At 35.5% G+C, this 17,822-nt stretch overlaps 2 protein-coding genes across 5 annotated transcripts in view; one reads left to right on the top strand and one right to left on the bottom strand.

Moving 5' to 3' along the window:
- LOC119071374 (tyrosine-protein kinase receptor TYRO3-like) overlaps positions 1-17,822 on the bottom strand; it is a 77,423-nt gene that overhangs the window by 18,594 nt on the left and 41,007 nt on the right. For 2 of the 3 annotated variants that reach the window (XM_037176238.1, XM_037176256.1), the window contains 4 exons: positions 14,215-14,420; positions 5,885-6,046; positions 5,768-5,816; positions 3,642-3,749 (listed from right to left, as the gene is read on the bottom strand). In XM_037176238.1, the coding sequence (XP_037032133.1) occupies positions 3,642-3,749; positions 5,768-5,816; positions 5,885-6,046; positions 14,215-14,420 (525 nt within the window). The remainder of the gene's footprint in view (positions 1-3,641; positions 3,750-5,767; positions 5,817-5,884; positions 6,047-14,214; positions 14,421-17,822) is intronic. The other variant, XM_037176247.1, reaches the window with a different exon arrangement.
- On the top strand, positions 7,601-10,675 carry LOC119071348 (probable cytochrome P450 12b2, mitochondrial). 2 transcript variants are annotated; one of them, XM_037176235.1, is made up of 9 exons: positions 7,601-7,804; positions 8,211-8,310; positions 8,447-8,967; positions 9,025-9,140; positions 9,199-9,358; positions 9,423-9,671; positions 9,740-9,957; positions 10,018-10,145; positions 10,218-10,675. In XM_037176235.1, the coding sequence occupies exons 1-8, from the start codon at positions 7,715-7,717 to the stop codon at positions 10,124-10,126; spliced, it is 1,563 nt and encodes a 520-aa protein (XP_037032130.1). In that variant the 5' UTR covers positions 7,601-7,714; the 3' UTR covers positions 10,127-10,145; positions 10,218-10,675. The 2 variants fall into 2 exon arrangements, with proteins under 2 accessions (XP_037032130.1, XP_037032129.1); XM_037176234.1 differs by lacking the exon at positions 10,218-10,675 and having other exon boundaries at positions 7,602-7,804; positions 10,018-10,168.

The following is a 17,822-nucleotide window of genomic DNA, read 5'->3' as shown; positions in this document are numbered from 1 at the left end:
TTTGTTCCATAGTTTTTCACGCTCTATCGTCTCCAGCAAGTTTTATTCGTTTACCATTGAAACTGAGGCGTCCGCTGATAGACAATTTTACAGATTCTGAAAATTTACCATCAGCGAACCGCCGAGTTATGTGGGAGGACATCCAAAACTTTCGGGGATGGAAAGAGCCAGAAGAACTGTGGAACAAATCCGTTATTGGCGGAGAAAAATTTTGATAGCGAAGAATTGCCGAGGCTCTAAAGTTCCAATTCAAAAAAATATACCCTGGAAAATTGGAAATGCAAAAATCAGCAAAATGTCGAAAAATCAAGAAAATATTTGCCCAAAAATTGTCCCTGAGAGTGAGAGAACATGAGTGTTTTTCAGTAAGGTAAAGTCTGAGTTTTTTTTATTCAAAAAATTTTGAAGTAAACTAAATGGCATTCCTGTTACTACGTTTGAAACGGCGGTAGTTTGCACCACATGAAGGAAAAACTGTCAGAGTTTTACTTGCTACACACATGCTTGTTGCGAAATAATCTTAGGAATGTGTACATTTTTGTCCAAAGAAATTTAGAATGCTGAAACGTTTATCCTGTTGATTCTCGAGGAGGAATAGCATTTCGCCCACCAATGGGATAAAGCTCCGTCTGTGAAATTTTAAAATAATTGACGCTAATGTTCCAAGTTAGAGTGATGGACAACGATTTCAAGCGTTCGAATACCATTTAATTTCATCTTAATAGAAAAGCAAAACAGAGCAGAAAACTATGTATAGAGCATTTTAAGATGGGAATGTTTAATTAGAACGGGATATTTACATATATTTCAATAAACTGATCTCGTTTAAGCTCTGAGTTAAGGTAGAGCTATAAATTGAATGTTGGCACTTATTTTCTCAGTTAAATACCATATAATTAAACTCCAAGTGGCAATACTATCGTTTACCACTGATACAATAGTTCATCACACTGAATTCCCATTGTGTCACAGCAAAACAAATTAATTCATAAAATTTAATTACTCGTTGTAGTGAACCGAATACTGAAAATAACAAGTCTTCAATGTACGCGTCGTTCCTTATAATGCTCTATCAATTGATGGGAAAAGTTTTCAACAGCAGCCAGACATACTTTCTACGATGTATACTTTCTACATCATAGAATTATGAATGGTGCAATGCAAATAATAATATGGTAACAACCCATTTGTATTATTGTATCACTTGATTAAATTCAAACGATGACACGCGTCTGTGAACAGGTAGCATTATAAATGGAAATGTTTATTGATGAATTGTGTTGGTTGAACGATCACTTTATCGTTCATAAGGAATCTATTTAATTTAAAATTAATGTGAATCTTGAACCTGAACTAATCGCATCACCACACTACAATCCATTTATAATGTCGGTGTGAGCCTGCCGAAATCGGACCCATTTCCGAGTGGTGTCATTTTGTGTGCCTAGAGTTGTCGAACCGTAGGATCCAAAACAACTTTAAAAAAGAAAATTTCAATCAATATGTAGACATTGGGGGTGATCAAAGGCCGAAAAAGTTTAATTTTATTTTGCGATTTTCCCCTATCCCAATAAGGTCACACAAAGCCTTACAAATGTTAATTCAAAAACTCGTATATGACTTTGGATAGTTTTGATATGGTCTGCCACCCTAATTGCTCTTCCAAATGGGTAGTAGATCATATCAAAACTATTTAAAGTCATCTGGGCCTACGAGTTTTCTATATATTTTGAATTGACAATTTTAAGGTTTGGTGTTGCATAATTTTGTAATTTTGTTCCTGAACGACGATGGTCATGGCCAAATGGCACCACTTCATGTATTTAAGAGGGCTTTTATTGAGTGTCGGACTCAACTACACTACAGGACCTATTTTAAAGGATTAAATTCTGGAAAATTCCTTAAAATTTCCGAAAATTCCTGAATTCTGGTTTCTCTTGAATGTTATAAAAAATACCATCCGAATGGAATCAATGGAAAATACACTGATATCAGCCATAGAAAAAAAAACTGAAATCGGCGAGCTTCCAAGGGTTGTCCTGCCTCGACAAAGAGACCAAAAAACCTGGAGGAGCCAAAAATGTAAGGTAAGGAGCAATATAAAGCAGAGGCTTTTCGGGCATCGGCTGATCGCCCAGTATGACCAGACCGGTCCTGATTTGCAACTCAAGCATAAGGTTCCAGTTCCAGTATGATTCCAGGATTTTTTTTACACTATTATACCAGCAGCTTATGTAGTTTTAGTAGCTGTAGAAATCTGCTCTGATGGATTTCAATTTTCACAGAAGGTAAAGTGTGCAGAGTATACAAACATTTCTAGGAATTGATTTCAATGCAATTCATTTATTGATTTAACGTATGCATAAGGCAAGCTGTCTTGTTTCACATAATACAATAGCTACTTGCAACAATAAAATGTAAATAAAGAAAAATATATTTAAAAAAAATTAAAATTAACTCAAAGACTGAAACAAAAAATGTAAAACTTATACAAATCTACAAAAACATTTAAAACGACGAAATGACTCCAATATCAGCTGGCGTAAACCCAAGGATACTATGTCACCAAACTATACTCTCCAACAGTAGAAGTCAGTAAGCAATCTTAAAGTCAATTAGCGAAATGGTTTCGATCTGAGAAGAGAATGCAATTTCATAATTCCTCAAAAGTTTTAAATAATTATTTTTGCCAACATCTCATCAGGATATGGCGACAGTGACAAGGAAACAACTAACCTCAGGTTGTCCTAGTCATACCTTGTTGCATGCATGAGTCTAGCGAATCATGAGCAAAATGAAAGTTAAAAGTAAACTTCCATTCTGCTTCATCACTAGCCATGCAGTGATATATTTACTGTTCGACGAATGTGTTATACTCGTGAATTCCTTTAAATAGAAGCGAGTTCTGTGTTTTTGCGATCGTAGGTCTCGATGGCACTAAACAAATGTTCCGCTTCGAGTGACCTGAGAGCAACCTTTCTGTTAAATACGCAAGAGAGCCGTATAGAGCACGATATTCAATATACCTTATGCAAGCTTTGAAAGTTTTTTTTAGTGTTCTTTTACAGACATCGTCAAGCCCGAAAGCTAAAACTTCGCAACGGTAAGTGAAGTGAGGCAGTAGTGACGATTTGAGACATATTTTACCTTCACCGACTAACTTTTTGTACAGCCTGGGACAGTCAAAAAAGTGCATTTTTATTCTATACGTGTTTCATCGATTTCAGCTGTTTTGCCATTGTAATTTGTATTGTAAAAACAGCTGAAATCGATAAACACGAAAATCATAAAAATACACTTTTTCGACTGTCCTTGGCTGTAGTGCTAGGTATTTCTTCAACAAAAATATCTTGTTACTTACAAAAAACTATAGCAAAACATAAAAAAAACCTTTATGCATGTAGTTGTGTAGCTCAAACTCTTTCGTGTTTATATTAACAAGAGTTCATAAAAATAGTTTCAAACCACAAAAGCCTTAGAAACGTTTTAATAGTTTTTAACTTGAGATCGAAACCTTTGCATACAACTTCTTTTTTGACCTGATATTTAAGTCTTGTTTAAATGTCAATTAGTGGGGTTAATAGCAAACAAATTAAACGGAAATTAAAACCAAAAATAAAGTAAAATAAAAACCAACTTGCCATTAAACAACCTGCCATTATGTCGATAATTATAATTCTGATACGTATCAGCCTGCATAAACCGTTCATCATTATATGTTCGATCAAATAATGAGTCTGAAGCTGGATCTACAAAATATAATGGAATAAAATGGATTTTTCGTTGGATAGAGGGTAAGGGATGCAAGAAAATTCATCAAAGAACGTAATTTGTGGTGGCAGGAAATTAATTTTTTGTTCCGTCAAAGTATAACATGTACTAATAAAACCAAAGCTGAATTTTTTCAATCGGAATGTAGCGGTGAAAAGAGTCGTACAGATTTTGAAAAATCAGTAATTAAAACGTAAATTCAAAGCATTGATACATTTCTGTGTGCGTCTCCGGTCCTCAACATTATATCCAATTTAATACATCAAACGATTGTGAATGGAAAGTACATAAACAGAACGGAAAAAAGGATGCCAATTTCCCTCAAACAATCCTTAAGGCCCGTCATAGGGAAATGACAAAAACACAGAAAATATTTCGACACAACTGTGACACTCCCCTATTATCAGAGCTCATTAGAGGTTTGTCAAAGCTCAGCCAGGCCCGGACTGGCCATATGGTGAATTCGGGGGATTCCCGATGGGCCTTCTCGATTTTTGTATGAAAATATTTAATTTGTTGGCCTTTTGCAATTGAGTTGCATGGAGCCCCCGATGGGCTTTTCGAGCCAGTCCGGTACTGAGCTCAGCGTAGAATTATTAGAGCTCAGCGGAGGTTTGTAAAAGCTCAGGGGAGAATTATTCGACCTCAGTCGATATTTTGATTCAAAGAGTTGGCACAATTAGACTCAGCAAAGTCTTGTTAGCTTACTAAAGAAGTGGGAGAGGTAATAATTTTAATAAATGTCTACCATACTTGAAGTGTCGGACACTTTTTTGAATGAAAATATTTTACCGCCGAAGTGAACACAGCAAACATTCATTCTAGTACTTATAGTAGCGGAGTGTCACAGTTGTGTCGAAATATTTTCTGTGTTTTTGTCGCGACAAAACAAAAAAAAACTTTTTATTTTTGCATCGAGTAAAAAGTGTTTAGTGTTTAGTGTTCTATGGCGACCTAAATAGACTATGTCCGAATACAATGGAAAGCATAAGAGGTGAATTTCTTCGATTTTTTTCGGTGCATTTTTGTGATAAAATTTTTCATACATTTTCGGAAAACTGTCCTGTCATTTCCCAATGACGGACCCTAACTTATTTTTGTTGAGTGGGACGTTTCCATGAAAAAATGTGTGTCATTATCCATTGAATATTCAGTGACATATCGAGTAACATTCGTAACAGCGAAAAAGCTCACAAAAAATGTAATAATTTGGAAACCAAGAATCATTCGATAATTAATTTATAATATACGTGCAGATCGCGTAGATGTAGTCTAGGAGGAAAACACCGAAAAATTCGGCCCATAACCTGTAATACTTTCAAATAATTGTAGAGATTTGGCAAGTCTGACTTGCGTGGACCTAATTTCGTAAATTTGTTCAGTATTTATAACGGACTGGCTGCAAAACAGCTGTGGCAAATTTATATCTAAATTTCACTGACGTCGACTGTAAGCCTGAGGACTACCTAACTATAAGCTGGAGACACGTCCTCTTCTGCATCTATTTAACCAAAAAAATTTCCATGCGAAATTATTGATTTTGTAATCGCAGACTTTTGTACGATAAAGTAAAACAAATTTCCAACAAATTCATGTTAATGAAACCAACTTGGAAAGACACACTGATGACTTCCTCATACTATTTCCTGCACCACAAAAATAGGACTTTTAATTCTACTTTGAAACTGTCACATTAATTAATTATGCTAATTTCATTTGTTCGCCATAAGCTTACAAAAACCACACGAAATTAGCATTTCGTTTGCGAACAAACTTTTCATCACTATGACTTTTTGCATGTTCACTTCTTTCTCTCAAACATTGAAGATTAGAAAATGGTTCAGCAAGGCCGTTGTCGTACATAATAAATTAGAGTAAATTGCCAGCCCCCCTCCGCTTCCGGAAAATTCTCTAAATCTTACTTTTTTGTTTGTGCAAAATATTCGGTTATATGTTTTGTAGGTCATCGAATTAAAACAACAACTTACGAACTTACCAACAACATTCAATCGCACCGAATAGCTTTTAATTGGTACGGTGGATATCTGTGGATTAACATTTAATGTAAATTAGCATTACAGAATCGAATGGCTGGCTGTCTGTGACAACTGACTTGGCACTCGTACATCCCAGCATCACGTTTCTGTGCCCATTTAATTTGCATTGTCCATTCATTGATGTCCCTGTGAAATGTTGTCTGAAACCGCTGGTCCGTTGTGTACGTATACGTTCCAACGGTCAGTATGTGTATGTCTCTATGTCGAATCCACGAAACCTTTAATTAATCAAAATGAATAGTTAATTAGTTTTGTTTCTATTGCATGCAGAAATGACAAAAGATTGTAATTTATAGCAGTTTGGTTGTGATGAGCTTTAATATTGGATTGGTGTGTGGATGTGTGTGTGTATGGCTGTGTGGGATCAGATACGGGATTAGAATTATTTTGGAAAGGTATACATTGTTTCGGGGGTGGCTATATATTCGTGAAATACAGTACTGGGATGCGGTTCGTTTGTGATTTGTGTGTGCAAAAATGAAACAAAAATTTATTCAATTGGGATTCAGAAAACAAGCAAAATTGATGACACTATCTACGCAGCACATGCATGCCCTCATATGAATAATTAATTTGTAATTTTACGAATTTGTTTCCAAAAATTGACGAAATCTAAGTAAAGCTACATCTACTGAATTACATCGGCTGCGGTGTCATAAATGTGTAGAAGAGAGTATGCTGAATACGAATATTGGACTGTGACATGGGACGATTCGCCAAAAGTTGTGTGAGCCGGCCGACGAACATAGTGCCATCTATGATGCACTAGTAGTACTAGTTCTAGTACTAGTGTTTTGCCGGTTAGCAGCGTGAAATCCTTCCATTCAACTTCATTTGTGTTTAACCGATTCTATCAGCTTTGTCTTGATTAGAAATCCGACAAACAAATCTGTTCAAATCTGTATGCGGTTGCGTTTTCAACTGACTCAACGGAGCTATTGAGTTGTGACAGTGTTGACTAAACGTCAAAATGGCGTGACGTTATCTTATGTGAACCGCTGATTAATTTGACGAATATTGCGATTTGATTGAGAGTCAAGTAGCTATGCAAAGGCAATAAGCCGTTTGTCTCATTCTCTACCATTGTATTTAATGGACATTTCAACAAAGCTGTAAAGCGAGAGAAATAAAATTTACAGCAAGACTGAGCGAATCCTCTCCTTTAAACGGTCTATGCAGTGTTAAATTAGAATGTACAAAAGAGTGTGCCCCCATTATTGAACTTAGTTAATTTAACTGATTTGTTCCTAGTTAACTGGACTTTTGCATACAAATTTTGACATGTCGCCAGGACCATTTGAATAAGTGGTCTTTTTTCTCTCTTTTTCCGCTCTTTTAACTCTCTAGTAGATTACTTGTTATGAGAGCGAATAAGTCAGTTTCTTGTTTTGTTTCTTCTTACCAGTCTACGAAGCGGATTATATTGTAACTGTAATCTGCGTACTTCTGCAAACGTTCATAACAATAGCAAAAGTAATGAAATACCCAAAACAAAGAATTGGACCATAACAATTCCCAGAAATAAAACCGCGATTCATTCAGTAATTATCATGTAAATCTCATAGTCATGTGTTCTTATCATGGCTGGCGATTATTGTCTACTGTAAGACTTTTAGTTTTAATCAGCCGACAAAATCGTTGCTGACCAAAATTCGCGAATAAAATCGAATTGAACGAATAGTTGAGAATCATTGTTGACATTGAAATTACTTAAAGAAAAAATAAGACTGACGCGCAGACGCAAAATTGGATTTGTATATGAATCATATTTATATATCGGATACAAACATACCACACGATCATAACGTTTGTGGAGTTTCTCGCGAGTTATCTGAATATAAACTTGGAAACATCTGTTTATTGTGAGTAAAAAAAGTGAACAAAAAATGATGATTAAAAGTAGTGGCCGACAAATTGCACTAATTTCGAATTGGAATGTACGTCGATTATCTGCTGTTGCACAGGCTCAAGTGAAGGTGGGTAAAGTTTTTATCATTTAAGCTCTGTTGCAGAGACAAATGTGAACTGAACCAAAGATGCCCGACAGAATATGGTTTCAAAATGTGAACCAATGTAAACTCGTTTCCCCTCGCTTCAGTGTATCGCTTTTGGTTTGTTTGTTAAATTAATTTCGCTGATAAATTGATGATAACGACGTATAATTATGATAGTTGCGAAGTGAGTAATTCTTCTCGAGTTGTTCGTTGTAAAACATCAGCTGGTAACTCGCTCTTTTTTTGTTTTTCTCTCTCGCATCTATTTTGGTGTAAGCAGAAACGTTGGTAAGATATAGTATTGATAACGACGGCCGTTACGGGGAAGCGTACTTTAACTTTTTTTATATTATTATGGCTCAGTTTATAATTCATTGATTCTATTCAGACTGATGCGAACGACGAGCAAGAGTGGAACAATGCAAAACCTTACGCATCTCTTCCTGGACCCTCAAAATTTGAAATATTGAGATACTTCTTGCCAGGAGGTATGCACACTGCACAGATATAATACAATGCCTTGAATACTCAATAAAATCTATTTTTCTAATATCTGCTTTAAAACCGCCCAACTGAACTAACGCGTGCATTATTGATTGTTTATACTAAATCCTGTAATTACAGGCAGATATTACAAACTCAACATTATCGACATGATGAAAGGATTGAACAAGGATTATGGATCGATTATGAAACTCCCGGGAATATTGGGTAAACCAGACATGGTTGTGACGTTCGATCCCAAATATTCGGTAATCATTTTTCGGAATGAGGGACACTGGCCCATTCGCAGGGGCATCGACACGTTCGAATATTATCGCAAGAAAATTCGGCCCGACATCTTCCAAAAGAGTTCCGGATTGGTCAATGACCACGGTGAATCGTGGGCGAATCTGCGTACGGCTGCCAATCCGATTATGATGAAACCGAAACTGGTAAGGGCGTACATTCCTGACATCGATACGGTAGCCAAGGATTTCATTCGACGAGTTACGACCATTCGAGATGAGAATAATGAAATGCCAGATGATTTCCAAAATGAATTGAACAAATGGTCACTTGAGTCTATTGCACTGATAGCGCTCGAACATCGACTGGGTCTTTTAAGTGAGGTTGATAATCCAGAAAATCAAAAGTTGATCAACGTTCGTATTCTAACAAATCAAATTGGCTTAGAATCTGAATGTTTAATCCTCACTTAGGCGGTCAAAGACTTTTTCCTGCTTGCCTATGAACTTGATGTTCAGCCGTCGATTTGGAAGTACTACAAAACACCAACGTTCAACAGATTAATGGAATCGTTTGATGTTATGACGACGTATGTACAGGATTTTCTTGTTAAATTCGTCCCGTTTGTACATTTTCATCTTCAATAGCTTGTCGAAGAAGCATATAGATAGAGCCATCGAGCGCATAGGAAACCAAACAGAAAACGACGAGTCGCAGGAAGAAAGTGTCCTAAAGAAAATTCTTCAAGTTGACAAAGACTATGCAGTTGTAATGGCTTTAGACATGCTGCTAGCTGGAATCGACACGGTATAATAGCACATATCAGGTGGCATGACCTAGGAAACTAAGGTTTGTTTTCAATTTGCTATAGACATCCGCTGCGGTGTCTGGCCTTTGGTACAATCTAGCCAAAAATCAAAAAGCACAGGACAAGTTGCGTGAAGAAATTATGAAACTTCTACCCGATGTTCATGCACCACTAACACCAGAAAGTCTTAATAGTCTGCCGTATATGAGAGCATGTGTCAAGGAATCGTTAAGAGTGGCGCCCATTGTTGGGGGTAATATGCGCTGCATAGATCGGGACATTGTTCTTGAAGGATATCAGATACCAAAAGGAGTAACACTTTTATGAGTCTTCCCATAGATCATCAGACATTTCATATTCTTTTGTACTTCATTGTGTAGTCGCACTGTGTGATGGGAAGTATGACAATGGCGAAAGACGAAAAATTTGTGGAAAGGGCCGATGAATTTATACCGGAACGTTTTCTGAAAGAAACGCAATCAGGATGTCCAAGCGCAAAGGACTTTCATCCGTACCTTATGCTTCCGTTTGGTTTCGGGGCTCGGGCCTGTATTGGCAAGCGTTTTGCTGAAATGGAAATTGAAGTTCTAACAATTAGGTAAACGGTTCATGAAAAACTGCCACTCACTGACCCATATCTGAATGTTTAAACGTTTAGATTGCTGAGGGAATACAAAATCGAATGGAACTATGAGCCGATCAGTTATGCAAATGGATTGATCGTAACTCCTGCATCAAAGTTGAAATACAGAATCACCGAGCTGTAAAATAGGAGTCAAACTTTGTGTATGTGTGTTCGGCTTTCTTGTCTTTCTATTTGGATAATTTTGGTAATTTTTCTCTATTTTCTTTCTTCAGAATGCGTCACTTAAAATAATATCAGCTGTTACGGACTAAACACAGGGATTTGCGTCACATTTCCTTTATTAAACGTTAATTACTCAAATTAGCAATTCGAAGAAAATCACATTCGCCAGTCATTGTATTAATGCAAGTCATCCACAATGTGGATTCCACATACTACCTCAATAATTCTAAATATCTAGATGAAAACCCAAAAAAAATCAGTCAAAAATCCTTCAAATCCTAGAATTCCACAAGTGGGAGGGGTGGGCGAAGAAAACTTTTTTCGCCATTGTTTCTAATTTGACTTCCGGAATGTAATTCCTACAATAAATCGATTAAATGATTGCAATTATTTTCTCCTAGCTGGTCAGGATGATGACCGCGTGTGCAAATAATATTTTTTCCTTATAGCAAAATTCGACCAAATTTCCCAGTAATAATACTGGAATTTCCCAGTAAAGAATATTAATTTTCAATCTTACTGAAGCATGTAAATTATCTTTAAGGTCATTTCATCATAATTTTTCAATAATGTTGGCCAACCGCGAGCGAAGCGAGAGAAAATTTTCGTTTGATCACAAGGCTTTTTTTCTATTTTTCTACAGAAGATCTCGACTCGCTTCCCGTTGTATATTCACCTGTTATCATCTAATCATTTTAATTCCTGTTCATTTCCCACTCATTTCGCTATTTTTACGATTTACTAGTTTTGAATCAAATCTAGTTCTCAATTGCAAGGACAGATTTCTGGTAATTTCCCGATTTCTGGGATACCAAGGATACACATTATTTGCACACGCGATTATGACCTATGAACGCAATCTCTGCGGAAACTTTGTTCTGCTCATTGAATTCTATAACGCTCCTGCCCGACCAAATTTGCAGATTTTTTCTCTTGTAATGGACTTGCGTCACGCTAACGTGCTGGCATAATGGGGTAATAAATATGTTACCGTTCTCTTTCCATGCTATTCGCGATTTGAGCTTTTCTTCAGTAGTTTTCACATGAAATTCGTATAGTTTGACTATCACATAAATTATCCAAAATGATATTTTAATTATGAACGAAGATAGCAGTAAGAAATAGCATACATATTAAGCCAAATAAAAACTAATTAAAACTGAAAATCGAAAAAAAGAAACTTTTCTAATTTTAACTGACTCCGATGACATGCTGTTTTGTATTTCAATTCTTCTTTTAGCGTAGGTTAAAACTCGTAATTTTATTTTTAACTTCAACGTTGTATTTTTAGAAGTAATTATTAATTTGAAACGAAATAAAAACAAACTCGTACATGTCATTCGAAAGGTAAAACGAATGGGGTTGTGACAGCAAACAGAATAGGATATACAGCAAATTGCAAATGGTTTGATCTACAGATTCTACAAAAAAAAAATATCTGAGAATCATTATGTAAGAGACTACAAAAGTGGAGAGAAAATATTTATTTTTCGAAGGATTATTCCAACGGACACATCTGCTCTAAAAACCTACAAACCGGTTTTAACAAAATTAGAGGCTGCTAAAATAGAGCTGATGTGGGAACTGAATTTCTGAAAAGCGACTTTCAGATCTAATCAAATTGAAGAACTTTGCACCGTTAAGCAACAAAAATATCAAAAAACAACTTTCCCTGATTGCCACTAGTCTCAGCTTTCCCTTGACATCAAACCAATAAGCCTGTTCCCTTCATTATATTTATACTGGATATACGAGCGTATATCCAGCATATCAAGTATATTTGAATATATCTCGTATATCGAGTGTAATCGTATTAGTTTGACAACTGCCACCTGGAAGAAATTTTTCTTTCGCGACGGATTTTGATCAAACAAAATGCCGGTGTGTAGCGCGAGATCCTAGGAGTCCGGCAAGGTAATTAGTTTTTTAATCAGACCAATATCTGCTGAGCGATAAGCCTTTGGAAAAAATCTTTTTTACACGTTGAAAACAACGTATTTCCAAAGTCTTATTTTTCAGCAGATATTGATCTGATTAAAAAACTAATTACCTTGAGCCGTGAGAGCAAGAGCTTTTTTGTAAACGGAGACTGTGCGTTTGCTGCTTTAAGTAGGGTTTCCACTCAACAAAAAGTACTCAGTGAGAGAGCCGTGAGAGAGCAAGCTGCCAAGTAAACAAAACATAAATTGAAAAAATTCAATTTTATCTCTCCCACGGACTACATTTTTTGCAAGTGGAAGTCAAGCATTAGTTTCTCTACTCGAAGATCTACGTATTCACATAATCAATTTTATCAAAAAAATATTTTTTTCTGTATACGTGAGAGTGTATTGGTGAGCTATGATATGAATCGGTCGGTAGGGAAAGTAAACGGTCGAGAAGGAAAGTAACGGTTGGGAAGGAAAGCACCAACACACTCTCACTATTACAGAAAAATATCTTTCAAAATACCCCAATACACACTCGATGTGTGTTTTCGCTTGGGCTTCGCCCGCGCGTGCACACACATCTTGTGTGTATTGGGGTATGTTGAAATATACTATTTCTGGATCATTGACTGACATTCTCGATATCACCGAACATCAAAGAGTGTCAAATAACGAAATTTTGTTCGTGTATGGTCAAGCTTTTCAACAATTACATCACATCGTTTGCGGATACGGGGTTGTTTAGTACAATGTTCCGAAAGTAGTAAGTGGATTGCTCAACACTCAGCAGACACGCTTTGCAATGTACTTATTAGGTTGAACATTGTGCCACTTACGCAGTAGAGGAGTAAATCAGTTATATGTTATCCACACACTGCTGAACATTTAAAAAGTCCCTCAGTTTAGAAATCACTTATTTCTCCTATACTTTCTCTCTATCGTTATACTTTCGTTATGGAGAAATGAGAGAAGTACACCGACGAACATTTAATGCTTGATTTCCACTTACCAAAAGAGTACTCCGTATGAGAAACAAAGTTGAATTTTTTCAATTTTTGTTTTTTTGACAGCTTGCTCTCTTACGGCTGAATACTTTTTGTTAAGTGGAAACCATACTTAAAGTAGCAAACACACAGTCTCTGTTTACAAAAAAGCTCTCTGTTTTGCATCCGCTTACGATGAAAAATTGAACGCGATTCAGTTTTTGCACCGTTTCGCATACACATTTTTCGCTCAAAAATGCATGTTGATTCACTTGCTTTTCTGTAATTGTCATGTAAACCGAAGAGCCGATTCCTAAACGGAGTAGTGCGATCCATGCGATCCATGTAACCCATGCGATCCATGTAAGATTTTTACAGAGAAATGTTAACAGATGGCGTTGTTTTCACCAGCTGGATTTAAAAAATATTTCATTTGAGATTTCTAAACCGATGGACAATTAAGATGTTCGCGCTGTAAATTTTGGTGACGGTGTCGGTGACGGTAGAACGTAACTAGGACAACTAATGGTCTGACTAGTGTACCAGTGTTTCCGTTTAAAGTTGAGGATTTATTTTTAACGTTCGTAAATTTTATCTGTTGCTAGGAGTGTATTTTAGCTTATTTTTGTCGCTATGACGACATAAATGCTCTAAACTTCAATAGAACGTTAAAAGTACAGAACCGAATTAAAGTGAGAACCTTCATAATTTATCACAGCGTAAGCTCCACTGACAGACGTCCTATTTAATTCAGCATGCATTACTTCTGTAATTACTTGCACAGAAGCTAAATATATAAAAGTGGATTTCGTAGAATAGAAGGGGAAAAAAATGTCACAAATCACTCTGTGGTATACATGGATTATGGTGCCGCATATATATATATTATCGACTTTATCAACATTAAACACACATATGACAAAACACTCATTATAACAAACATGGAAAATTATTCCACAAGCTATTCTTAACGCAAATACAGCAAAACATGCCAAAAGCATATATGGATGGTTATATAATGTAAATGATGAATTCTGTGAAAACTAGGAAGGAAACTAGGAAATTAATTAAAATAATTTCTTCACATGGTAGATTTCTGAAAAGGTATTTAATACATAACACAAATGTATACATACTGTTTTATTGCCCAAGTTTCTCACACGACAGCTCAAATATGCAGATTTTCCAACTAAGGCTGTTACATTATTCGGTACGCTTATATCGAAATAAGGTTCACTCCATTTTGGTGGGTTCATAATCGAATTAAATAAGGGTAAACTAGTACTTGTGTCGGTAAATGTATTATATCCATCTCTAGGCTTTTGAAAGCTATTCGTACAACCTGGAAAATAATAAACACATTTTGAGTTATATGTAGTATAATGCCAGCACTGTAGTATAGTAACTGTAGTTTAAGAGTATTTTAATAACAAATTTAATGGAAATATTCTGAATTTACGCTACGCTATCCGAATTTGAGCATAATTTTTAACAACGTCGTATACGTAAATTCCGAATCATTACAGTTCACAGAAACTTTACACACAGTGTATGTAAATGTTGCAGATTATTTACTGCAAAGCAAATGATGTAGGTCGTATAAGAACGAAGGATAATGTTGTTCAACATGTACAGAACAGGTACATTCAATATAATTCAATAAGCGAATTGAGTGTATACTTCAGGTGGTAAGAGGAGGTAATATCTTATCTTAATCAATTGATGCCTATGAACTATTTGCATAAAGCGGCGATTGTTATAATTGTTAATAGTTATTGACGAGATAAGGAGAATCATTAAATGATGAAAGTAACAAATTGAGGAGCATATTTGCATATTTCAGAAAATTGAGATACTATTCAAACTATTAGTCAGAAGAGACTCCTTAATATCGGTCATAAGTATCGAATAATCGAATTATGTTTAAAAGCTACTCGTCTGTAATGGACAACAACGAATTTTATCACTCAATGAACATTGAAATTAATGAACTGAAGATCCAACTGATAGAAAATAGTTTCAACAAATGAAGTAGTTGCAGTTATACACTTGCCGATACCGTGATACTAAAAACGTAATCCAAAGAGTATTACACTTCAAACGTTTAGCACAGTTTTCGATCAGTTGAAGCTGCGGAACACAATTAATCTGCCCTTATTTTACATTAGTTAGTAAACAAAGAAGTGTAATTCTTCACCTAGTCTTAGGCCAGATTCATCAAATTTAATGAACCACTCTTTATAACATTTGGGCAACGTATATTGTTAATGATTTGTGCCAACCGTGGAGGTGGAGGTGTTGAGAGGTTTAATACGCATAATAGAAATGCGAAAACCAACAAAATTGTGAATTGTTATGGATAACACGTCACCAACGAGTCTGGTAGTATACTAAAACAAAAATGAAGAATATGAAAATCTAGTTGTTCATTTCTTAAAGGAACATATATGTGATCCAGCAATGGAGGAAACAGCACAGCATGAGTTATGCCAACGCATTTTAAGAATGAGTGGTACATTCCCTCAATAGAGTACTGAAATGCATGAGTGGTACCATCAATAGAGTACCTCAGTACAGCATGAGTGGTACCAACGAACTTCAAGCAAAAGTGCTTCGAGTGACATCTGTCAAATAGAGTACTATTTTGTAAGACAATTTTTTGTACAGATTTTTTAGACGTCCACTCATGCTTGAAGAGCGTTCAGTCAGGGTATCAATCAAATTTTGGCACTGTTTAAAAATGGGTAAAAAAGTACTATATTTGACAGCTGTCATTAGAAGCACTTTTGCTTGAAGTGCGTTGGTTGCGTCGTTTTTCACTTTCCTCCAATCATAACTTAGAAATCTCGCAAATTTCTAAACAACACTATTTGTAAGTTTTTAAAATTTTCCGTCGTTCACATACATTCCAACCACCATTGCCATGAAAATATTGCGTTCTATTTTCTACCAAGGAATGTCTGACGAAATCTAATCTCAAACATTATATACATAAATGGAATGAAATGTAAATACCATTCAGAAAAGTGGATTATTACATAAAAAAGATCCATTCCATGCTAACACAATATATTCAGTCTTCCTTGATGTCTTTTCCCTTTGTAAAAGTCAAGCGTTGGACAGACGTAAACTACGTTTTTCAATCTTCCTTTTTTATACTTTTTATCCAACAATCACATCAAAATCATGAAAGTCACAGCCTCAATACAGTCACTCTATGGGAAGTTATATTTGGTACTCACAAAACAAATAGGAATATATGCTACATTGCTATACAGTCTCAATGAAAGAAAGGAAAAAAATAAAAAAAAAAGAAAAAAATAAGTTTTTCTCAGTGCTTATCGTCGTCGGTAGATATTTTTTTTCACTTTTTATGCGATATTCGAGATGATAATAATGAAACTAGCACAACAAAATATTCAAGTCCCTCGAGTCATTTTTCATACGATTGCAGAATAAAAATATCAAAGTTCTCTAGGTTATATTCTGTACGGTTTTATTAACCGTACGTTGGTCCACGATGGGAAGAAAAGCATTTCCCGCTGCAAAAAGAAAAGAGCGAATATTCACGCGATAAGTGTTGCGATAAGTGTTGAAGATGTTTACATCAAATTGACTTGTTTACATAAACTTCTTATTTTTCTTTGAATTGGAATAATATTTTATGTGATTTCTGAGCGAGGGTAAGTAGGTAAAAGTGTGTTTATTGTTTCTTTCTTACGGTATGCGCTCGCAGAATAATAATAACAATGAGTTCATATTAACGCATACACTGGATGCGTATAAGCGAAAAGTTAATCGATTTCGCTATTTTATGGAATAGAGCAGGGTTAATTCTCAGTGAAACTTATTTTATAGTTGAATCGTTGCTATTGTCTTATTTAGATTGATGATGCCAAAGAGAGAAATGAAGATTTATCGAGCATAAATAAATCAGTAAAGTGTTATTGTGAGCCGTTTATTTGATTAAGGAAAAACTTTTACTCCTTATTCGCCTTTGAAATTACAACAGTTTGTGTACCGAACACTCGACAAACTTTTAATTTTATTTTACCTATCGTCTATTATATGGTACAAGTTTCAGAACGTTTCGATATCATTAACGTTCGATTTGGTTACTTTTTGTTCGAAATCGTTGTATTAGGTCGTTACTACGGACAGGCGATATATTCTATTCTGGTGAAATGAATGGTAAGTGATAATGCAATGTCGACATTTTTCCATGGTTCTTTAATTTTTGTCATTAAAGAAGACCTGAAAGCATTAAACTAATGAAAAACAAGATGAGAAATTATGTACGTGACACTAGTGAGTTCGTAACACTATACTGGACACGTAACGTCAGTGCGTCCCTATTTAAAGGAGCGTGAAATTTTTACAAAAAGTAACATCTCAAATAATTCTTTTGATACCCATCCTACACCTCAAAAACAAAAATTCTAAATCTGCAATGGAATTGTGGGAACTAACCTACTACCACCTCAATAATCCCGAAAACCCACTGGTGAACCTAAAAAATCCTTTCATAACATTCATAAAATTCTGGAACTACGAAGATAGTGAACCATGTAGGGTGGTGGAATTTTTAAACCAACATACTGCCACATCAATAATCTCAAACCCTGAGTGATGGAACTTTGGGAACTCAACTATTGCAAAATCTGAAAAAATATTATGAAAATTGGCTTTCATAACACTACGACCGAACAGCAAAAGTTGTGAAAATTCTCAACCAGGCGAAGTC

This window comes from Bradysia coprophila, chromosome II (genome assembly GCF_014529535.1).
Source record: "Bradysia coprophila strain Holo2 chromosome II, BU_Bcop_v1, whole genome shotgun sequence".
In the NCBI taxonomy this organism is placed as follows: Eukaryota; Metazoa; Arthropoda; class Insecta; order Diptera; family Sciaridae; genus Bradysia; species Bradysia coprophila.
Note: the sequence above shows the minus strand (reverse complement) of the source record. Positions and strands in the feature narration are given on the sequence as shown.

Bases quoted from the DNA above. Each gene is read 5' to 3' on its own strand.
- LOC119071348 (XM_037176235.1), top strand. From the start codon at position 7,715: ATGATGATTAAAAGTAGTGGCCGACAAATTGCACTAATTTCGAATTGG. The intron at 8,311-8,446 runs GTATGCACACTG...CTGTAATTACAG, and splicing joins GAGATACTTCTTGCCAGGAG to GCAGATATTACAAACTCAAC. The intron at 8,968-9,024 runs GTTCGTATTCTA...ATCCTCACTTAG, and splicing joins AAAATCAAAAGTTGATCAAC to GCGGTCAAAGACTTTTTCCT.